This window comes from Archocentrus centrarchus, unplaced genomic scaffold, assembly GCF_007364275.1.
Source record: "Archocentrus centrarchus isolate MPI-CPG fArcCen1 unplaced genomic scaffold, fArcCen1 scaffold_40_ctg1, whole genome shotgun sequence".
NCBI lineage: Eukaryota > Metazoa > Chordata > Actinopteri > Cichliformes > Cichlidae > Archocentrus > Archocentrus centrarchus.
This window is the reverse complement of record NW_022060266.1, coordinates 1,427,075-1,451,424: the sequence shown is the minus strand read 5'-3', so window position 1 is coordinate 1,451,424 and position 24,350 is coordinate 1,427,075. Positions and strand designations below refer to the sequence as shown.

Below are 24,350 nucleotides of genomic sequence, written 5' to 3'. Positions count from 1 at the left end.
GCGGGGGCAGGAGCCTAAGCAGAGAAGCCCAGGCTTCTCTCTCCCCAGCCACCTCCTCCAGCTCATCCGGAGGGACCCCAAGGCGTTCCCAGGCCAGCCGAGAGATATAATCTCCCCAGCGTGTCCTGGGTCTACCACGGGGCCTCCTCTCACCCAAGCACATTGAACCAATTCAAATCATACCAAACCTGTTATAAGTGTTCTTTTTTCTAGGATTGTGCTCCTACTGTTGCACATTTATCCCCAACTATGCTGTTTTGGAAGCACCACTTAGAGCTATTGTGCATGGGAAGAGGTTACAGTCATGTGATGCAGTCAGAAAAACGCCACAGAGTGAGCGGCGAGCTGTAGCTGATTTAAAGCCGGCTCTCCAGTCTGATCCCACCAGACCTTTCACAGACAGCTGATGAGAAAAACGGTGGCATGAATCACGGAGGGAGACAGCAGCAGCTGCAGCAGGACTGCCTCGCTGCTGCTGCTGCAGCTGAAAAGGCCGCGACGCCTCACATGATGGTTACTCTGATTTAACACTGCTTGTTCATTCTTTTAGAACAGAAGATGTCACATCTGTCAACAGCACGCTGGCTCAGATACACCATAATTCTGCTTGACGTGCCAAACATCATGTTGCAATGTTTTAAATCCTGCCACAGTTCTGCCTGTTGCTGGGGAATAAGGAAGAGCATAACTGCTGCTGTGCTAAATGAAGGATGTTCTCCCACCCTGATCACTCTAAGACACCTCTGACTAATCCTGATCTTCTCCTCTTTGTAGATGTTTCAGCATCTCAGCATCCAGCCGTGGGTCCGACTCAAGTGTGAGAGACAGGACAACAGACATGACACATGATTTTGGTGCATTATGTAAACACAAGATATTTTTGAAATCTGTTGTGCATCATGACAAAGTGGCTGCACTGCTAGTGTGTGTGTCAAGCTCACACTAACAACCCTGACCCACACTGCATGAAAAGTGGGGTTTTCTACAGGACCCCCCCCCCCCCCCCCCCCCCCCCACACACACACACACCTCTCTAATAAACCATTTGAATTATGTCATGATTGATCACTTTATTGTTTCTGTACAAATTCAATTAAGTTTCAGTTAGTTTAAAAATGTTTGGTTTGAGTCTTTTTGTAACCCACAGATGAAGTTTAAGAAGCTCAGTACAGCTATTCCAATAAAAACTGAATTTTTTGAAAGCAGTTGACTCATAAACATCAGACAAGCTATAATAACAAACTTTTACCAAACTCAGAATATTTTAGTGTTCGTTTGTTCTTATAAATTCACAAAAATGATTTCAGTTTGTTTCTAGTTTAGTTTTAAATTACTAAATTAGGCAGAGAAAGTAAGGAAATCTGTGTTTGATCATTTCTTTGTTGTAACGACGCTTCTTGGGAATCAATTTTACCCTGTTGGAAAGTCTGTTTGTTTCCCCTTAAATGGAGTCACTGCATCTGCCAAACAGCTGATTCTGATATTGACTCCTGTTTGGTGTTCTTTATTAGACTGGATAACTGAAGTCTGAGAAAACAAGACATATTGGCAATTTAAAAGTTTCTGCATTTAACACAGTAACATGTATATAGCTCATTATCAAGGTCTTTCTTTGTTTCACATCATCAGTAATTATATCAACGCTGTAATTAAATAAGATTAGTTACCTCTGTGTGGTGATAAAATAATGACATGTTCCTGAGGAGCAGAACTGGCCTCGAGTATCATCCTCTCTGCTTTGGGGAGGAGAGGCGTGTAAAACATGCAATTCAATTCAATTCAATTTTATTTATATAGCGCCAAATCACAACAAACTGTCGCCTCAAGGCGCTTTGTATTGTGGGTAAAGACCCTACAATAATACAGAGAAAACCCAACAGTCAAAACGACCCCCTATGAGCAGCACTTGGTGACAGTGGAAAGGAAAAACTCCCTTTTAACAGGAAGAAACCTCCAGCAGAACCAGGCTCAGGGAGGGGCAGTCATCTGCCGCGACCGGTTGGGCTGAGGGGAGAGAAAGACATGCTGTGGAAGAGAGCCAGAGATTAATATCAATTAATGATTAAATGCAGAGTGGAGTATAAACAAAGTAAATAAGGTGAATGAGAAGAAACAGTGCATTATGTGAACCCCCCAGCAGACTAGGCCTATAGCAGCATAACTAAGGGATGGTTCAGGGTCACCTGATCCAGCCCTAACTATAAGCTTTATCATAAAGGAAAGTTTTAAGCCTAATCTTAAAAATAGAGAGGGTGTCTGTCTCCTGAATCCAAGCTGGAAGCTGGTTCCACAGAAGAGGCGCCTGAAAGCTGAAGGCTCTGCCTCCCATTCTACTCTTAAGTATCCTAGGAACCACAAGTAAGCCAGCAGTCTGAGAGAGAAGTGCTCTATTGGGGTGATATGGGACTATGAGGTCTTTGAGATAAGATGGTGCCTGATTATTCAAGACCTTGTATGTGAGGAGAAGGATTTTAAATTCTATTCTAGATTTAACAGGGAGCCAATGAAGAGAAGCCAATATGGGAGAAATCTGCTCTCTCTTTCTAGTCCCTGTCAGTACTCTAGCTGCAGCATTTTGGATCAGCTGAAGGCTTTTCAGGGAGCTTTTAGGACAGCCTGATAATAATGAATTACAATAGTCCAGCCTAGAAGTAATAAATGCATGAATGAGCTTTTCAGCATCACTCTGAGAAAGGATGTTTCTAATTTTAGAAATATTGCGCAAATGCAAAAAAGCAGTCCTACATATTTGTTTAATATGTGCATTGAAGGACATATCCTGGTCAAAAATGACTCCAAGATTTCTCACAGTGTTACTGGAGGGCAAAGTAATGCCATCCAGAGTAAGTATCTGGTTAGACACCATGTTTCTAAGATTTGTGGGGCCGAGAACAAGAATTTCAGTTTTATCTGAATTTAGAAGCAGGAAATTAGAGGTCATCCAGGCCTTAATGTCTTTAAGACATTCCTGCAGTTTAACTAATTGATGTGTGTCATCTGGCTTCATTGATAGGTAAAGCTGAGTATCATCTGCATAACAATGAAAATTGATGCAGTGCTTTCTAATAATACTGCCTAAGGGAAGCATGTATAATGTAAATAAAATTGGTCCTAGCACAGAACCCTGTGGAACTCCATAATTAACCTTACTGTCTGAAGAAGACTCCCCATTTACATGAACAAATTGGAGTCTATGAGATAAATATGATTCAAACCACTGCAGTGCAGTACCTTTAATACCTATAGCAAGCTCTAATCTCTGTAATAAAATGTTATGGTCAACAGTATCAAAAGCTGCACTGACGTCCAACAGGACAAGAACAGAGATGAGTCCACTGTCAGAGGCTCTAAGAAGATCATTTGTAACCTTCACTAATGCTGTTTCTGTACTGTGATGAATTCTGAAACCTGACTGAAACTCTTCAAATAAACCGTTCCTCTGCAGATGATCAGTTAGCTGTTTTACAACTACTCTTTCAAGAATCTTTGAGAGAAAAGGAAGGTTGGAGATTGGCCTATAATTAGCTAAGACAACTGGGTCAAGTGATGGCTTTTTAAGTAGAGGTTTAATTACAGCCACCTTGAAGGTCTGTGGTACATAGCCAACTAATAAAGACTGATTGATCATTTTTAAGATTGAAGCATCAATAATTGGAAAGACTTCTTTGAACAGTCTAGTAGGAATGGGATCTAACAAACACGTTGCTGGTTTGGAGGAAGTAACTATTGAAGTTAACTCTGAAAGATCAACTGGAGCCAAAGAGTCTAAACAAATACCAGCAGTGCTGAAAGCAGCCGAACATGAAGAATAATCTTTGAGATGGTTATGAATAATTTTTTCTCGAATGTCTAAAATTTTATTTGTAAAGAAATCCATGAAGTCACTACTAGTTAACGTGAAAGGAATACTCGGCTCTACAGAGCTCTGACTCTTTGTCAGCCTGGCTACAGTGCTGAAAACAAACCTGGGGTTGTTCTTATTTTCTTCAATTAATGATGAATAGTAAGATGTCCTAGCTTTACGGAGGGCTTTTTTATAGAGCAACAAACTCTTTTTCCAGGCTAAATGAGCATCTTCTAATTTAGTGAGACGCCATTCCCTCTCCAGCTTTCGGGTTATCTGCTTTAAGCTGTGCGTTTGTGAATTATACCACGGAGTCAGGCACTTCTGATTTGAAGCTTTCCTTTTCAGAGGAGCCACAGTATCCAAAGTTATACGCAGTGAGGATGTAAAACTATTGACGAGATAATCAACCTCACTGGGAGCAGAGTTTAGGTAGCTGCTCTGCACTGTGTTGGCACCAGGGTTATAATAGTTTTGGATTTTACATTATAGTTTAGTTTTAGTTAGTTTTTACTTTTTTTTCTTTAATTCAGTTAGTTTTAATTAGTTTTCACAGAGCTTTTTCTCGTTTTTATTAGTTTTTATTTTTGGTTTCATGCTTAGTTTTAGTTAGTTTTAGTTAGTTTCAGTATTAGTTTTAGTATTTTCATACCTAATCAGGTGCAAGATTCAAGGCGCAAAAGTGATTGTTGTGTAATGAAAACTTGACAAAAGATACCGTTTAAAGAAATATAGTCAACAACCAGCTGTTCACAAGACATGCTAAATGTGTGTAATATTAAGGACACACATGAACATCAACAGGGAGAAACAAAGAAAAACATGAACTCCCAAACTCAATAAATTCTACAATAAACTCCACAATAAAGTTCAGCATCAGTGCAGCAGATTAACAACAGCTACATGTGGTGTTTGACAAAAACAAACTCTTTGAAGGAGCTCAAATCCAGCTGCATCCTGATGTTCTCACCACCTGAAGCTGCTTCTGTTTTGGAGCTAGCTCGGTTAGATGCTGCTAATTAAACTTGCAGGGTCTTTGCGGCCTCTGTACATAGCCTACGGAAGTTGCCGACCTCATGTCCACATTTATGCTTATGTAGCTGGATTGTGTGTGTTATTACCTTGTGGTCGTGTGCAGGTGTTTTATATGCAGCGCAGGCTGGGACTTCTTTTTTGGTCCTCGCTCTTTGTGCTCAGTTTTTTGGCTGCAAACATATTTGTCCCTGTTTTTTTCACTTTCTTCATTCCTTCACGTCCATCCTGATAGTTTCAGCAGTCTCCTACTAGGAATTTGCTGACAGTTGTGAGTCCTTATATTGATGCTTTGATTATTATTCCTGATCGTTATTCTCTCACTGATAAAGTAGCCGGAAACGCACAAGGACGAAACAGTTTAGTCACAAGTTTCTGGGCTGCGTGGACCCGACAAGTAGTCCCGTTTCTCAGAGGCGCAGGCCAGGTTACCTGGTAGGATCAGAGCGGTTTCTGTTGTGCGCTTCTCAGGTGGACTTTGATGTTGCTGGTTTTTCCTGACTGAGAAATGTTCCGCACATTTTTCATCATCCACAACAAGACTTTAGATTCTATCTGTGCTCTTGTACTCAAAGAACCTCCATACGGGACTCTGCAGCTTTCTCTGCAGACCGCAGCCATTACTTTGCGGACCAGCGCGGTGAGCGCACGCACATGCGCACGCACTCAGTTGTCCTGTGGCGCTCCCAGCTTAAACTCGGAGAGCGGAAACAATGATTTCATATCAATCCACAAGGCTTAAAAAAAAAAAACAAGTAAATGAAAGTCAGTTTATGGATAATTTCAGTTAGTTTTAGTTAGTTTTGTAAACTCACAATTCAGTTTTAGTTAGTTATCGTTTTTTCCTTTTAATTATAGTTTTTATTTATTTCAGTTAACGACAATGTTTTTTCAATTTCAGTTTTCGTTATTTCGTTCGTTTTCGTTAACTATAATAACCCTGGTTGGCACTGAAGAGCATAACAATGAAGGAATTAGATCCTTAAACTTAGTTACAGCACTTTCAGAAAGACTTCTACTGTAATAAAACTTATTCCCCACTGCTGTGTAATCCATTAAAGTAAATGTAAATGTTACTAAGAAATGATCAGACAGGAGGGGGCTTTCAGGGAATACTGTTAAGTCTTCAGTTTCTATGCCATATGTTAGGACAAGATCCAGAGTATGATTAAAGTGGTGGGTGGGCTCCTTTACATTTTGAGAGAAGCCAATTGAATCTAACAATAGATTAAATGTAGTGTTGAGGCTGTCATTCTCAGCATCTACATGGATGTTAAAATCACCCACTATAATTATTTTATCTGAACTGAGCACTAAATCAGATAAAAAGTCAGAGAAATCAGACAGAAACTCTGAGTAGGGACCAGGTGGACGATAGATAATAACAAATAAAACAGGTTTTTGATTTTCCCAATTAGGATGGACAAGACTAAGAGTCAGGCTTTCAAAAGAATGAAAACTTTGTCTGGGTCTGTGATTAATTAATAAGCTGGAATTGAAGATTGCAGCTAATCCTCCTCCTCGACCTGTGCTTCGAGCATTCTGACAGTTACTGTGACTCGGAGGTGTTGATTCATTTAAACTAACATATTCATCCTGCTGTAACCAGGTTTCTGTAAGGCAGAATAAATCAATACGTTGATCAATTATTAAATCATTTACTAATAGGGACTTGGAAGAGAGAGACCTAATGTTTAACAATCCACATTTAATTGTTTTATTCTTTGGTGCAGTTGATGAAGCTGTATTATTTATTGTTTTTGAATTTTTATGCTTAAATAGCTTTTTGCTGATTTTAGCTTTGTTTTTTGGTGGTCTGGGAGCAGCACCGACTCTATGGGGATGGGGTTTTGGGGGGGATGGCAGGAGGAGAGAAGCTGCAGAGAGGCGTGTAAGACTGCAACTCTGCTTCCTGGTCTCAACCCTGGGTAGTCAGTTTTTAGGAGGGTTAATAAATTTGGCCAGATTTCTAGAAATGAGAGCTGCTCCATCCAAAGTGGGATGGATGCCGTCTCTCCTAACAAGACCAGGTTTTCCCCAGAAACTTTGCCAGTTATCTATGAAGCCCACGTCATTTTTGCAGACATTTGAAAGCCTTTACGTTTACTATGAAGCACCTCACAGTTCTCTGATCACTGAATAGTAAGAGATGTTTGGAATTACACCTGTCTGAAACTGAAGAATGAGAGAACCTATTCTGTATTTTCTAGCTCAACCAAAGTTATTGTTCATCATATTGCTTCACAATTGTTGCTTTTTCATCAGAACAGGAAGTATAACAATACATTCCTCACCAGCAAACTGTAGCATACAGGTACACTATACTGCCAAAAGCATTCACTCACCCATCCAAATCACTGAATCCAGGTGTTCCAGTCTCTTCCACAGGTGTATAAACCAGCAGCTAGGCATGCAGACTGCTTCTGCAAACATCAGTGAAAGAATGGGTCGCTCTCAGGAGCTCAGTGAGTTCCAGCTTGGAAGGCCACAGGACTTTTGGGCTGCCATGCTGATGTGGTACTCAATTATAATGGAAACGAGTGAAACCGAGTAGTGGTGTCAAGCCGAGTAGGTACTAGTGGAAGAGGCTTTAGTGGGATTATAACAAAGTGGAAGTGATTGGGAATGACAGCAGCTCAGCCATGAAGTGGGAGGCCACATAAAATCACAGAGTGGGGTCAGAGGATGCTGAGGGTCATAGTGCACAGAGGTCACCAACTTTCTGCAGAGTCATCACTACAGACCTCCAACCTTCATGTGACCTTCAGATCAGCTCAAGAACAGTGAGAGCTTCATGGATGGGTTTCCATGGCAGCTGCATCCAAGCCTTCCAAGCTCAATGCAGAGTGTTGATGCAGTGGTGTAAAGTGTTGATGCAGTGGTGTAAAGTGTTGATGCAGTGGTGTAAAGCACACCGCCACTGGACTCTAGAGCAGTGGAGACGTGTTCTCTGGAGGGATGAATCACTTCTCCATCTGCCAACCTGAGGGAGGAGTCTGGGTTTGGTGGTTGCCAGGGGAACAGTACCTGTCTGACTGCACTGTGTAAAGTTTGGTGGAGGGGGGGGTTATGGTGTGGGGGTGTTTTTCAGGAGTTGGGCTCGGCCCCTTAGTTCCAGTTAAAGGAACTCTTAATGCTTCAGCAGACCAAGATATTTGGGACATTTTGATGCTCCAACTCTGTGGGAACAGTTTGGGGATGGCCCCTTCCTGTTCCAACATGACTAGGGTTTAATCCCGGGATCCGGGATTCCCGGGAAATGCGATCAGAACCATTTCCCGTTTCCCGGGAAACGTTAGACGGGAAACCGGGAAAAAAGTCGCGCGCGTCGATTTGACTTTCAGAAAGAAAAGAAAGCTTCAGAAAGTTAAATTTAAGGAAATATTGAGAGAAGGGTTCGTTTAATGCGAAAAGCATTACTCTTCATTTCAGGCACGTTCAGCCTCCGTTTAAGGCTTCAGCCTTTATCAATGCTGTGGAGATGAACCGTATTGTTTTGCACCAGCAGTTGTAAAATAGCTTGGTATAATTCCATGTACAGTGGAGGAATATTCGAATTATATTTGTTAAGGGAGTGTTGAGGAACGATACAACACCGCATAGCTCGAGCACTCCAATGTCCAGATGTAGGTTTTATTGCGTTAATCAAGCCGACGTTGCCCCCTACTGGGCATAACAGGACATAGCTGGAAAGCTACCTCTACAATATCAGAATAGGTTAAGGCCGACACAGGCTACAGAAGGCCTAATTAAAATAAATAAATAAATAAACTTTTTCCCGGGATTCCCGGGAAATGGCTCGTCATTTCCCGGGATTTGATTCATGTCATTTTCGGGAAAAATATTAAACCCTAAACATGACTGCACACCAGTGCACAAAGCAGCTCCATAAAGACATGGATGAGCCAGTTTGGTGTGGAAGAACTTGACTGGCCTGCACAGAGTCCTGACCTCAGCCTGATAGAACACCTTTGGGATGGATTAGAGAGGAGACTGTGAGCCAGGCCTTCTCTCCAACATCAGTGTCTGACCTCACAGATGTGCTTCTGGAAGAATGGTCAGAAATTCCCATAAACACTCCTAAACCTGTGGAAAGCCTTCCCAGAAGAGCTGAAGCTGTTGTAGCTGCAGAGGGTGGGCCCACATCATATTAAAGCCTCTGGATTAAGGATGGATGTTACTCAGGTTCAGACGAGTGAATAGTTTTGACCATATAGTGCATCTTCAGGGGGTGAATGCTTGATTGTTGGAACTGCCTGCTGGACCTATGTCCCAGACATGATGATGCTGATGGACATGTTATTGATTAGAGAATTAGAAATATTACAAAAATAGTTAACCAGCGTCTTGATTTCACATCTTCCACATCTGGATTTTCTCAGAGGTTGACCTGGTGATGGAAATCTTTAGGATTTTGTTATCCTGTTCTTGTGGATAGATGTCAGGCTCTGTAGTATCATGTTAATGTAATCCTGCAGTAAATATACGCTGGTCTGTACGTTTTACTTTGCACAGATTGTATTCTGTAACCATGGAGTCAGACAACTTGTTCCTATAAATGACTCTATGCTTGTTAATCTTCTTTGTCTAATGCCATGCTGACTGCTGCTGTGCTCTGGATTGCTATTTGACCCACTGACCCAGGCAGATTAAAACCTCCCAAAGACAATCTGTTTATGAAGATCAATTTATTTCAGATTTCCATAACATGGTAACTCTTCCACTTCATTAATAATTGAGTGCACACATCTCTGACTTTGTGAAATGGTGTCATCAGAACCACCTGATCCTGAATACCAGCAAGACCAAGGAGCTTGTGATTTCCAAAGGAAAGCTTCCTCCCACACACCGGTGAACATCTGGGGCTTAGTCAGGGACAGACAGTGGACTCGTTTAGGTACCTGGGTGTTCTCCTCACCTGCTGAGGAGACCGAGGTCCTTCAGTGTGTGCAAGGCTCTACTTCTTTATGACACTGTGGTGGCTTCTGCAGTGTGCTGGGAGGGGGCAGCAGGGACAGAGACTGAACAAACTGGTTATTGTTTTATTAATTAATTCCTTTATTTAACCAGGTAAAAACCCCATTGAGATCCAGATCTCATTTGCAAGACGGGCCTGGGCAGAAAATCTGCAACACAACAACCTGGTTACACAAAAGTAAAACAAGTTAAACCATATACACAAGTTTAAGACAAGGTAAGAGAGCCATCTCTGTCCTAGACTGCCCACTGGACTCCATTAAGGAGGTAGTGGACAGAAGGATGCTAGCCAAGCTGACCTCCAAAATGGTCAACCCCTCCCACCCCCTGCACCACACTGTCCCTGAGCGGCTGCTTCAGCTCGTCTCCAGTAAATCCTTTCTGCCCATAGCCATCAGACTAACACAGACATGCACCACATCATGTGCCAATATTTTTCTATATTTTATTTTGTAATGTTTTTTTTGTTGCACTTTATCCCACTGCGGGATAAGATCCTGTCTTATCAGCCCCCCCCCCAACACATCAGTTCCTTCGGGTTTTTAATACATGCTGTAAAATCCATCAGTCAGTGTTATGGAGCACAAAGAGACAGCAAACCCATTTCTGTGGCAGCCTCTCCTACTCATACTTTATTTATTCTTTCACAGTAATGAATGCAGTAAGGAAGTATGGGAATCAGATTTTATTTACTCTTATTTTCTACATCTGCAGTCAGAAATTTTAAAGTTGGCTGGGGTTCATGAACCCTGACTCACTATTCTCCTAACAACACCCCCCCCCCGGCACAGGAAATCAGAGGTCATTGCCTGATGTCTGCATTCGGTGGAAGAGCATCATATAACCCGCTCCAACAGAGGACTGGAACCTCTGCTGCTAACCAATGGATAAAAACAGTTACTCAAAGACAGCGACTAATTTAACATGAATATTTAAAAAGACATTATGTGTGAAACCTTTTATATATTTTACAATACTCAGAAAATATGCCAATGAAAATCCCCAGCTTTTGAACAATCATCAACACGACACCTTTAACTCTGTCCAGGTTTGGGTCCACTGGGTTTAGCAGTGGTGCAGTACTGGGACATTTGAAGCCTGGTGCACACACATGTAAAGGTCCATCCATGTTCAATTAAATCCTCAACTGTGGCAAAATGTGCATGATTTAAATAAACCCTGGAAAGAGGTGCTGTAGGAGGAGAATGACTCCCACCACCATGAGGCCACAGAAGAACAGCACCAGCCAGACAGGGAAGTATCCTAGAGAGAGTACAGAGGCCATGGTCACAGGTTCTGAGATCATGAGACATGTTCAGTGACTGATGATGCTGGACTCACTTCTTTTTGCGACAGTGTGCATCTGGCAGCGGCTGTCCACACCTACGCTCAGCATGGCCGCTTCATTATTCTTCTTGATCTTCTTGCCTTTCACGACGTCAGGCAGGAAGGCCAGATCTGTCACCACGATGCCATGAGATTCCTGCACATAATACAGCCTCTACACACAAACACCAAATCAGAAGCTTATAATGTGGCTGCTTGTTAGATTTATGTGCGTGTAAGCGTGTTACCTGTAGGGAAAATGCTATGTAGATCGCTACTGATCCCGTCACAGTTCCAAGACCAAGATATGTTCCAGAGTCACTATCAAACACAAGGAAAAATCCCTTTACAAACCAAACACATCACACAGAGAACCACTGATGAGGAAACATGTGCATAGCCACCATGACTTCACTCCAAAGGTTTGTGACTGAGACCTTGACTTTAGCATTAAAGGAGGGGGGGGGGGGGGGGTCTTGTTGGGAGCTCCAGTTCAGTAATGCAGATTAATAAAGATGAAGAAGAAGAAGAAGAAGAAGAAGAAACAGCCTTTATTGTCCCACAGAGGGGAAATTTGGGTGTAACAGCAGCCGCAGTTATTATAAATATAAATAAAGATATAATAATTCACACTATTAAGAAAAGAATATATATAAAATCAACAAACAATATTAACCTTAATACTACTAATAATAATAACACTATATACAATGTACATGATGTGCCTGTGTGTTGAACCTTAACAGGCCGGACTATTTACAGTATATTATATATTATCCTACATTGTGTAGGTTATTGTGGTTTTTGTTGGGAGCAGTGATGGTTATAAAGTCTTACAGCTGCTGGAGCCTAATAGATAGCTTCTTACAGAAGCCTAACAGATAGCTATGAAAACAGACCAGAGAGAAGGGAAACTGAGCAACTTGCACTTCGACGTGGCCCCGACAAGTCACGTGACTTCTGAGGCAGCCATTTGTATTTGTGTGGCTGTTGTGTGGCGTCAGGCTCAGCGTGCTTCCTGAATGTCTGCGAGAATGACCACCATCGATCTACCAACAAAGAGGTGAGCATCAATGCTGTGAGGCACTGACTCAGTGTGGACAGTGATAACCTGAGCTCATGATAAATGGAGAACAATGAGGATCAGAATGGGTGTTTGCTCATTTCTCTTCCAGCATCAAACACAAACATGCTTATTTATCCAGAGCTGTGACCCCAGACAGCTGACAGGAGCTGCTGAACAGCTGGTTATAGGCTGTGTACCAGCTAACATTAGGCTGGAGTGTCCTACAAACCACACTTTGCCTCTGATAAACAGTTTGATTCTCACATCGTATGAGAGTTTATTCCAAGTTGTTGACAACATGAGATCTGCCTGGAAAAACGGTCCAGTCATCTACGGCTAACTGCAAACACAGCAGAGGTTACTAAAGGAGGAGTCCTGGAAATCCTCAACCACTCGCCTCAGTCTCGCTGTCGTCGGGCAGAACTGACTCATTCATTTTTGAGTCCTGATTTCTTTATAAGTGTTGATCTTATTAAAATGTTAAAGTGTGTACAGGCACCTTTTTATACACAAACAGTAGCAGAAACACGTCGGCTGCAGCGACTACAACGGGGTACAGAGGGTTAGAACTATATCACTGTATTATTGTTGTAATATTGATCCTCATATTTGCTTTATTTTTGTTATAAATATACACGCAGCCTCTGCACAGGTGGCTGTCAATGCCTTCTTCAGGTTCAGACCATTGTTAAAACTTTTTCCTTTTTTTTATTTTCCCTGAAGCTTCTCTCGATTCTTTATACCTGATAATGACAAACGTGACCCGAACGGATCGTTACGTTGTTGAGAGTGGGCTCTCTACTCAGAAACACTGGAGTCTGAACAAAAAGAGTTTGGGTTGGGGTCGTGTCACAGTCATGCTGATACAGCCTCCACAATCTGATCGTCTGTGCCGTTATAAGAACCCACCCAGAGGCACCACCACACAAACCACAGGCCCCAAGGAACTGCCAACATCCCCGGTGCCAGACTGTAGAGGTCCCGTATCGATGCCCTGACTGCAGGCTTACTCGCTGGTAAAGAACGAGGCAGGACATGATGTTAAGGGCACAGGAACAAAGCTAATCCCTGATGCAGCAGAAAGAGCAGTTTTTTCTTCACAGTGTGGTCACTCATGTTGATGAAATCATACTCAAACAGCAAACGCAGGATGAAAAGTATTTATTGGTCTACTGAGTCTCAGTCCAGCTGATCCAGCCTATAACAGTGTAATAAATTGTCTTTAAAATTAAAATAACCTTTGAGTACACGTGGCAGCATTCTGACTTGTAGCCTGTTTTGTGAAGCTGTTACCTGACAGCCAGACTGGAGATGACCTCAGCGCCACAGGGAGCTGTCAGCATGGGCAGCAAGCTCTTGCCGTCCCACTTGGTGAGGTAGCAAGGAGGGGGTTTCCTTTGTCGTTTATGTGGGATCTGCACGGTGTAAAGTCTCAGGGCATCTCTCTGGTCTTCAACCCTTCCAAACCTGAAACAGATGAACAGACAGCCGTGTACGCACCGTGACATCAGCCTGATGGAAACACGGGTGAAAAACTAGGTGGCTCATTGACTGAAGAACAGGCAGTATTTTGGTTTACCTGCAAGCCAAATATCGATAGGTCTTTTCAGCTATCTGAGGCATGGTTTCATGCCAGTTCAGGCTCATAGCAAACTGGTTGCCACTCCATACACTGCAGGCAAAGTCCCGCCCAACAGTCACCAGGTGCTATATGACAACAACACACAGAATATTACTGATGAACCAACCTACACTCACCGGCCACTTAGTTACACTGTGCTAGTACAGGGCTGGACCCCTGTTTGCCTTAACAACTGCTTTAATTCCTTGTACACAGATTCAACAAGGTGCTGGAAACGTTCCTCTGAGATTTTGGTCCAAATTGACATGACAGCATCATGCAGCTGCTGCAGAGCTGTCACCTGCACTCCCATGATGCAAAGCTGCCATTTACCGTGTCCCAAAGGCCCCAAAGGGACACAAATCTGTAGAAATCTGGTGACTAAGGAGGCTGTTTAAGTAAAATGAACTCACTGTCATCATCAAGAAGCCAGTTTGGACACCATTTCAATTCCATTTTATTTATACAGCATCAAATTACGAGACGATTTATACTGTAAGGTAAAGACCCCACAACAAACAGTGGGTCCCAAAGTCAAGAGTGCAGCGGGCCACTTAAAAAACAGACAATCCCAAGGGGCCCCCTCCCTCCCCCCCGGTCACCGACAGCACCGGCCTGGCTAGAAGCTCGTCTTCACTCTCATCAAAATATAAGTGATGGATTTCCTTGAAAATTTGATCCAAAAACATAACCAGCATTTAGAAGTTTGGGCCATTCTCGAATCCTGGCACCAGAGTACGGCTGCTCGATTATGGAAAAAATCATAATCACCATTATTTAGCATGATTACTCACTGACTTTGTAAACACACTTATACAGTGAATACTTTGAAATCTAAACAAAATTTAAAATAAAATACAGAATATATCAATAAAATATATAAATAAATTGCAATATAAATAAATACATTATAAATGAAACACAAATAATAAATAGATAGAAAGGTAATGCCAGCTATCACAACTATTAATACCAGGAAGAAATTGGACCAAGTTATTTTGACCAAATAAATTTGCTCACATTTCAGTGCCACAGCGTCCCGACAGATCCTGCACATGAATTCAAAGGTTTGGTCTTAACATCGGCAGGGACGTCAGTCCGATCAGTTTTGGGGGGGCGGGGCAATCAGAGTCCAGTGCTAATTACACCTGCGGAGTGAATACTGGTAGGAACATCTCCCTGCCGTCCCTCACTAATCATCCCGTGATTGGCAGGGACATAACAGCCGTTATTTGATATTTCTTTGGAGGTGCAGGTCAGGTTACGGTGCAGATTTCCTGCTCTATAATTACTGGTAATTAACACATAATACAGCTGCATGAGCGAAAGTGCCGGCAACGTCGCTGGCCACTTACGTAGGTTAGGTTGTAGCCCCGCAAAGACTCAAGGCTGCAGCATTCAGGGCTAAGAGTATACTACAGCCCTAGTTGGGGTGGCTGTAGCTCAGTAGGTAGAGCAGGTCACCTACTGATCGGAAGGTCAGCGGTTCGAATCCTGGCTACTCCGGGCTACATGCCAATGTATCCTTGGGCAAGATACTTAACCCCAAGTTGCTCTCCGACCATTCTGTCGGAGTATGAATGCGTGTGAATGTTAGGTAATTAAAAGCACTTAGCTTCGTAAAAATGGAAGTGCTTGTATGAATGGGAGTGCATGGGTGAATGCAAACAGGTTGTATAAGCGCTTTGAGTGCTCATACTGAGTAGAAAAGCGCTATATAAGAACTAGTCCATTTAGTTCAAAGTCACTTAAATGACTTTTCTTCCCCATTCTGATGTTTGAACATTAGCAGCTCATCTTGACCATCTATACATACCTAAATGTGCTCAGTTGCTGCCACGTGATTGGCTGATTGGATATTTGTGTTAACAGACAACTGAACAGGTGTACCTAATCAAGTATCCAGCCTGAATTAAACATGCTCACAGAGGTGTCCGTGGGTTACCTTGTTCCCTGGACTCATATCCAAGTCTTCAATCTCCCCTTCATGTGCCCTGAAGTCAAACTTCTTCTTTAGGGAAGGAAACTGAAAGGGAACAAATCAGTGCATGCATTTAACTAGATACACCTGTAAGCCACAACAGACAAAAGACTAACATTGCTTTGGTTATTACCCATGATTCTTTGCTTTTCTTTATTGCTGAGATTTGGAATTACTGCAGCTGCAGGACTAAACCAAATGAACATATCACAGAGCTAACTCACCTGCCTGTAGCTCGAGCTTTACACAGCTCTAAGCAGGACAAAGTCACCAGCCTCTATCACACCTTGATATGCTGCTTTTGAGCGTAGTAGGTTAACACAGTACATGTCTGACAGCAAGCACTCAAACATGCAGTTCATCTGCTCTCAAAGTGAAATGCTAGACCATCTTTACCTCCCACACTCGAATGTGTCCATCAGTGCCTCCAGTGAGCAGCAGGCTGTGGTCAGGACTGAACCTGACCACTTTCTGAAGTGGATCCTGAGGGTTCAGGTCTGACTGCACTTCAGCCAAACCAGTCACTGAGATGTGGGGTGTCTCATTCTTTGTAGCTGACGTGTCACCAGATGTTGTAACTCCATCCTGTCCAGCTTTGTCTCCTTTCCCAGCTCGCAGCCTGGCATTGCTTTGCCGCATGCTGTTCCCTGCTACACAAAGGACGCTTTTTACTGGACTACAAGGACCACCAAATGTGGCACACAGACTGTGTACAGTGAATTCAGAGTAGAACAAATTTTAAATGCATGAAACTGTTTTCAGTCAGTCCACACGAAATAATACAAAATAAGTGGCAGCTTGAAGTTTCTACAGAGGCGTCCTGTGGAGCTGAATTCTAGGCTTGTAACAGTGACACCCCCGCTGTAGGGACTGTTATTCCAGCGCCTGGTGTTCACCTCGGCACTGGAAGCGTTCAGTTTTCGTCTCATCAGAATAGAGAACCCTTTTCTTCATGCTCTAAGTGCTGCAACTGCGGTTTGGTGATCAGGTAACTGATCTGTCTTCATCTTACCCGTTCTCCAAAAAAGGCCGAGTATCAAGTATAGCAGAAATGCTGTTATGATCTTACATACACAGAAACGTGCCTGTCTAAACTCCAGTGTCCAGTCAATTCAGCGGGCCACAGGTGACATCAAATGGTGAACATAACTGAAACAAGATTAATTGATCCAGAATCAGTTATCAACAAACTATTAGCTAATTATTAGACTGGTTGGAATGTAAGGGCAGGAAGGCTAGACAAGAAAAAACCAAGAGATGAAGCCTACTTTAAAGGTCCATTCAGCCCGTGCTGCTGGCTCCTGCTTAAAAAGCCTTGTGCAATGGGGCACCACTGTTGGTGCCACAAGTGTAGCAGATGTTCATATAAATAACGGCCGAGGTTTTATAAAACCAGCTTTGGGTTTATTCCTCTAATCCAAAACCTCAGATTTACACTGACATCGTTTCAGACTTTTTTTTTTTTGGATATGATTTCCAGAAATCGGTAACAATCAAAACTACACAATTCTCCTAATTCGATACAAACATAATGATTAGCCCATGTCCTGAAACATGAATGCCTTTAGCTTTAAAGACACTAACATGGTGGAGACAGAGCATTTATTTAAAATTTTACCATTCTGTTGACAGGACACAGACTGAGATGTTAGGATGCTCAGCAAATCTCCTGATGTCTCTGTGAGATATACTGTAACAGCACGTGATGGCAATTACAGTAACAAGTGATCCTAATGTGAACTCTAGAAAGGCATTAACGCTACACATGACAGAGACCAGTAAATGACTCACTGATGGAGCTGCAGTAATCCAGGGGTCACAGACATCATCAATAATGTTGCCTCATTTTACTTAATGTAATCTTAGACACTTCAAATAGCTCTGATGTTGTTACATGTAACTTGGGCTGAATATGCTTTGCTTATTACCCAAGCTCCCTGACAGCCAGTTTCACAATACTGTGTGATGACTGACTTTAGACTCACTGAAGGAAGATCATCCAGAGACAGTTAGATAAGCTTCTTCCATCATCTTAATCACTGATTTTTATTTTTTGTTCAACTGGTAGATCTCTAAAGGGTTTTCTGTGAGATGCTGATGTCACTGTATTCACCTATTTTTATATTTAAAACAAAACAAAAACTAAGTCAACCAATTAAATCAGAGGGGCATTAAAGAAGTGCAACTAGAGCATATTTAGGTTGTAGCCGTGTGCCTCACCATCTTTATGAGCACCTTTGCCTTCTTTCTGTGTGCTGTGTTTAAACCGCATCAGACAACAGGTCCCATCCTGCCCTGCAGCAATCACACCTTTACCTACAGCCATGTTCATGGTAGCACGCGTGGCAGTCTCATGAGAGTGAAGGAGGCTGGCACTGTGCTGGTGTTCTCCAACAAGCTGCAGATCCAGGAAGTGCTGTAAAACACAAACATTAGTCTGCTGCAGTGGGTCTATGTATGCAGACAATGGCTGCAAGCCGCACATCAATTAGGACACTAACACAAAGCAGACTCAGAATAGTATTTTTGAAAAACGCATACTCCACTGATTAAGTGCCAGTGATCAATCATAAATAAATAAATGGATCGGTGCTGCGTCAAAAAGCTGGTTTCCCCGTATGGTACACGAGCAGGTGCTGCATCTTCACTAATAAGCCTGCACTGGAGCAGACTGTCTGGCTTTATAACCCACTGTCACTTAATGCTAGCTGCTCTGCAGTTATAGTTCATGTGGTGGAACTCGGAAACAAGCTGGAAGTGTGAAGGCTCTGACTGGAACTGGGCCAGTGAGTCCTGTAGCAGATATTACAGTATGCTGAGAGAGACTGCATCTAAAAGAGGAATGCTGAAAACAAGTACTATGGCTCTGCCATATCATATCGTCCATTATAATACTAGTATAAAATGTTATGTGACACAACAGTGTCACAATGGGACATTAATGATATATTGTGATGCTACACTGGCCACATTGTGATGCCTGACAGCCAGAGCTGCGTCACCCTTCGATGAGGATTTAGTAACGAGCTACTTCAACAAGCAGGAGCAAAGCACAGTGCTCTGTAAAATATGTACGAAACCTTTTCCTGCTGAAGGTGGAGACAAAGTTGTTTCACTTAGTCAACAAAAGCCACTGTTGACTACAAATAAGGAGATGCCAGCAGCTGGAGACGTGCACCCAAATGTAAACAAATAACTCCACCCAGCACCACTGGCTGGTTAGCATCTGTTTGGCAGGAAGAACAAATGTGGGGTGGAAATTATTCTTTACTTCACTTCATATATTTTAAAGGATCATGCCCTTTAGTGCTTAAAGCCACGCACACACTGGAAGTGATTTGTCCCACCCACTTTGCCGGCACTTTTTTCACCCCTAATTGCTCGAAGTTGCCAAATCTTGTTCACCTACTATGGTCTGTCGTTGCCATGTCACTGCAGTGTGTGCGTGATTTTAAACTTTAGGAGTACTTTAAAAGTACTTTAGAAGTAACACCTATCTTCAGTACTTACCACAGCATTCTTTATGCCCGTGTTGGAGGCCCCCCCTCCTCCCGCTATGATCACCAGCCCTGTGTCAGGGTCCACTTTTACAGAGTATAAGGGAAAGGGGGCTCTGTACAAATCTGGCACCTTCTTCTTCCCCATTGTTCTTCATAAAACCGCTGAGCCCCACCTGTGGAAAGAGGTGCAAGTTTATCCCTCTGCTGGAGGTGCAGTGAGGGTACTATGCCCTGACACCAGCCTCTAAAGCTGCTCTCATACATGCACTGCAGTGCACTGAACTTTAATAGACACTACTGACATTAAACTGTCATTAAACAGTAGATTAGTTGCAGTTTCAACCATAACCATTCCAAATGTGGTCAAACATATTCTGGAACATTTCCCCAAATTACTTAAGAAATATGCTCAAAAGTTACACAACCATGTGAGCAGTCCCTTCCAGTGCATGACACTGTCTAAGCAATGGTTACAATGGTTTGGAAACCCCTTCATCACAGGCATAACAGCTCTGTGACAGGCCCTGGAGCTGATACTGTTTGGGATCTTGCTGCCATGTTGTACCAGTGCAAAACACAGCAATGACACTCTCGCTCTCTCTCACACACACACAGAGTAAATACAAAAATAATGTACAGCAATAATCAATAATATCAATAGATAATTCCAGCATTTGATCAGTGCCAATGGACAGCACCCACAGTTAGAGGTCAGGAGAAAGGTCACAGTTATCTACTCTCACATTATAAACTCACACCTTCTTCTTCAACTAAGCTAACACAAGACCAAAGCACACTGAGCCTCGCTAAATTAACAACGACAACTCTAATGTCTGTGAGCATGGAACAAATGAGACGCCCATTAACCACAGATCCTCCCAGACGGACTCATTTCCAGTAGACCAGCTTCAAGATATACCATACATTAGTGGTGTGCCATATATATCGTCTACGATGATATCTTAATTGCTGTGTTAACGATGCGAGTATGCTAACGACTGGGGAAAAACAACAATCAAAACGCCTCGACTCCACATGTTCACTACTTCACGCTTTAGTATAGGCTGCTGCATGTGCACACTGAGAGTGCCCATACTGTGCACTAGCATAGCTGCCTAAACAACGCACCTAAAACTGGAAATGAGTGAACACACTGCGCCAGGGGAAGAAACTCAGAGATGGCCAGCCTCACAGTCTACCGCCTTAGATTTAATTCCCAGGCGAGGATCATCTTCCCTCACAGCAAGAAGATCCGGGTCCGTCCTCTCAGTGTGGAGTTTGCATGTTCTCCCCGTGGTTGTGTGGGTTTCTTCCCGGTACTCTGGTTTCCTCCCACAGTCCAAAGACATGCATGTTAGGTTAGGTCACTCTAAATTGCCTGTAGGTGTGAATGTGTGTGTGAGTGTGTGCTGGCCATGCGATGGACTGCTGACCTGTCCATGGTGTAACCCCACCTTCTCCTGATGGTGCTGGGATTGCTAAACATAATTTATAACGTTGCTCTACTGACAAACTACTCTTCAAAATACTCGCCAAATAAACTAATTGTTGCATATCTTACGTCAACAGGTTCACTCACAGTTTCCACAAATGACAGCGCAATGTCAGGAAGTATAAGCCCCCCCCACCATAAAAAACTTTTCAATTCTTATGACATCCATAAACTTGGCTTTAAGTAACAAGATAGAACCACGACTTAAACATGTCGTAGAACTATTATAATCTGTCCGCTTTAACGGAACACAGCAAATATCTGCATGCCATACGAGGCAGAAGGGCCCTTTCTGACAGTCATGGGCCCCCTCCTGCCTACCTGCCACGGCCACCTTACTCAAAGTTATGCCCTTTATGTAACAGCAATCTTGTTCAGCTTGATAGGAGGAGGTTGGGGAGGAAAGTACATTTTCCAAATCTCAAGAATATTAAAGCAATAGGGGATCCACCCTTTTTTAACACAGTCCCAAATCTATATTAAAAGATATATATTAATATAAACCCTGCCTGTATTCAAATCCTAGCTGAGTTTGCAGACAGGGACACCTGTATCATGCTTGCGTGTACTCAACTACACACAATACTTTATGTATCAGAGCATATTTTTTTAAAAGAAAAAGTCACCTGGTCCTTACCAGGTTCTAAGATCATTTAAATACAGATGAACAACACATAACAGCTGCAGAAGCAGTCTGTGTAGAAAGTGCACGCCATGCTTCAGTACAGCTCATAGAACCACGTTTAGCAGCAATACCTTGAAGTAACCATTGTCTGTATGACTTCTGATTGTGGAGGAATTTCGCAGAGCATGCTGGCTGCTATTACCCATTAATTAAGCATTTGCAGAGCTATTGATATTGGCATTAATAAAGGCTGATACATTAAAATTTAACAAGAGCACTGCTCTGCTGTTTTGGGATGAAGGTGCTTGTAGTAAGGTCAGTGAATAGGTGTGTTTGATGGGTCTAGTTTGAACAGTATGCTGCTATGGTGTGAATTTGAACATGCTAGGTCACATCGTTCTCAAGTTATGGCCCATGTTAAAGCTTTTGTGGAGCAGCTCGACCTTTTAATCGAAACAGCCGAGCTAAAAAGGACCCTGAAAAGTTTAGTTCAGTTTATTACTGTCATACACAGGTAACAATGGCACACCACTACTGGCAAGGGATTCTCAGGCCCAGGCCCCTCAGTACTTCGCAGATAACCAAAAGCAATATTGCACACAAACACTTAAATAAATAGAATAAAAGTAGACTATAAACCATATAAAAGTGACTGTGAAGACTATAAGACTTATATAGAGGTGTATAAATAAACACACAAAATAAAATATAAACTAAAAAGTGCAGTGCTACAATAGAGAAACGAGGAGCCACCTCCGCCGTGCTGAATGCAGAAACGTGACAGAAATGTTGTTCGGCTGTGTTTGCTACAGTTAGCACTTCGGCTCTCCTGTCGGCTAGCCTGTCAGTCATTTAAATGTGAGCCTCCTACCTGTACCGACGGTCCGCTTTATGCTGGCTTCTTGTTATAGCACTGAGATAACAGCTAAATGTCGTCGTTTCATTTTGAACTGTCACTGACAAAGGTTTATAACAATGAAGAGCTAAGCAATAAGAGCTGAAGATATATCCACAGATACTTTACCTACACACACGTCAGCAGCTTCCGCGGCGTTCTGACGTAGGCCTTCTTCTTCTTCTTCTTCTTCTTCTTCTTCTTCTTCTTCTTCTTCTTCTTCTTCTTCTTCTTCTTCATTTTTAGCGGCGGCTGAAAACAGTGAATGGCGCATTACCTCCACCAGCCGGTATGGAGTGTGGACCAAAACCCTCAAATCCCGTCAAACAAATGAGTCTGTCTTGGATAATTGAATATTACCTGATAACTTTCACGTATTGAAATATTTTTGTGCAGTATATAAATAATATCCAGCTTCATTCTGCTGAGATTCTTGACCACGTTGGCTTCTTTCAGCCTTATATTTCTGACAGTGTCATCCAACATGTTCTTCCTCTCCTACACAGCGGTCACAGTTCCCTGAATCACGTTTCCCTGTTATGAATAATGTTTAAAGCAGCGTGTCCAAATCTCAGTCGTGATATGATCATCTCCTCTCTCCTGTTCCTTCCTGTGGTTCCTCCTGTAAAACCTTTGACTTCTCCTTTCTTGGTTCCATTGTTGTTTTTGCCAGCTTTTTCATTTTCTGATTTATTATGTTTTTAATTTCTGTTTTACTTTTTGTGGCTTATTTTGCAACCTTATCTGCCATTTTGTTTCCTTTACCACATAATGCACTGGAATCCATAAAAAGGTGATTGCGCCATCATATTCAGAATCTATGGTCTGCTGTCTGAATAACTGTGCTGTGAATCAGCCAGTGATGAACCTGAGTCTGAACAATATCAATCTTCAAACAGCTGAACAGTATTACAAGCATGTCTCCTGTGTGTAGTGACAGTCCATCACCAATCCTTTCAACAGCTTTGATATGAACAATATGGAACAATGACTTCTATGCCAATTTGATTTTTGCATTGATGCATCTGTATAGATTTGGGCATAATTGTAATGCTGACTCATGAGTGCCTGTACTGAGTATAAAGACAATCCCTATCTTTGTTCTTCTTTTCCAAGAATGCAAAATTGACTGTATCATCAGAAAATGTTCGTAGCTGTATTTCTGTTCGACTTATGTTTAAGAAGAAGACTTTATTTATTATTATATGTAAACATATAATGAAATTTACATTCCATGTGAACTTATGCTAAAGATGTGTTGCTATCTGATTCACAGCCCAAAGCACTTTCTCTGCCCCCCCGCCACACACACACACACACACACACACACACACCTGTTTTGACGTGTTTTGTGTTGGCTGGTCATTGCCCCTGTAGTTGATTGACAGCTATTCTGTTCTGATCATTTCTCCCATCTCTACTTGTAATGCTGATTGTTTTATTAATGCAGCTGTGCAGTATCAGGCAGTGCTGGAGCCTGATACTGATTATAGTTGAACTTCTGAACAGATCTGCTGCTATGCTAAACAATACACACTGAAAGTCCCATCTGCTCCTCAGTCACTTCCAGTCTTATATTATGTTTAACACTTTCTTACATTTGTCCCTACATTGTGAATGTGTATGGTCCATGTAACCATTTCATCAACCCCAGAAATTTCAAAGAAGGAGATTGTTTCTTTAAAGATGCTTCAGCTTTCATCCAAAAGGCCCCTTCAGTTTGGTGAGGATTAGTTTGTTATCTCCAAGAATTCAGCTTTTTCTCTCTCTCATGCTTTATGTTGTGTTTGACCTCTTGACCCTGCACTTAGTGGAGATGCAGGTATGCGGGACCTCCCTAACAGTCCAAACTGCTGCATGTATCTCTCTGAACTGTGTGACCTCTATAGGATGGCTGGATTTTGTAGAAGTAAGGTCTGTGTCCTTTCTCTGAATTCCTCATTGCATCGCTGTGTGATCTGTATTGACCCAATTCATTCTTGCAAGAATAC

General features: G+C 42.4%; 1 protein-coding gene across 5 annotated transcripts; it reads right to left on the bottom strand.

Moving 5' to 3' along the window:
- Positions 1–9,547: 9,547 nt before the first annotated feature.
- On the bottom strand, positions 9,548–22,604 carry preb (prolactin regulatory element binding). Of its 5 annotated transcripts, XM_030724679.1 has the most exons (11): positions 22,493–22,508; positions 22,336–22,420; positions 19,358–19,520; positions 18,068–18,263; positions 16,244–16,497; positions 15,812–15,892; positions 13,825–13,952; positions 13,539–13,712; positions 11,428–11,500; positions 11,195–11,354; positions 9,548–11,116 (listed from the first exon to the last, which is right to left on the bottom strand). In XM_030724679.1, exons 3-11 carry the CDS (start codon positions 19,490–19,492, stop codon positions 11,022–11,024), a joined length of 1,296 nt encoding a protein of 431 aa, XP_030580539.1. In that variant the 5' UTR covers positions 19,493–19,520; positions 22,336–22,420; positions 22,493–22,508; the 3' UTR covers positions 9,548–11,021. The 5 variants fall into 5 exon arrangements, with proteins under 5 accessions (XP_030580539.1, XP_030580537.1, XP_030580542.1 ...); XM_030724677.1 differs by lacking the exon at positions 22,336–22,420 and having other exon boundaries at positions 22,489–22,604; XM_030724682.1 differs by lacking the exon at positions 22,336–22,420 and having other exon boundaries at positions 16,244–16,494; positions 22,489–22,604.
- Between the last annotated feature and the right edge of the window lie 1,746 nt (positions 22,605–24,350).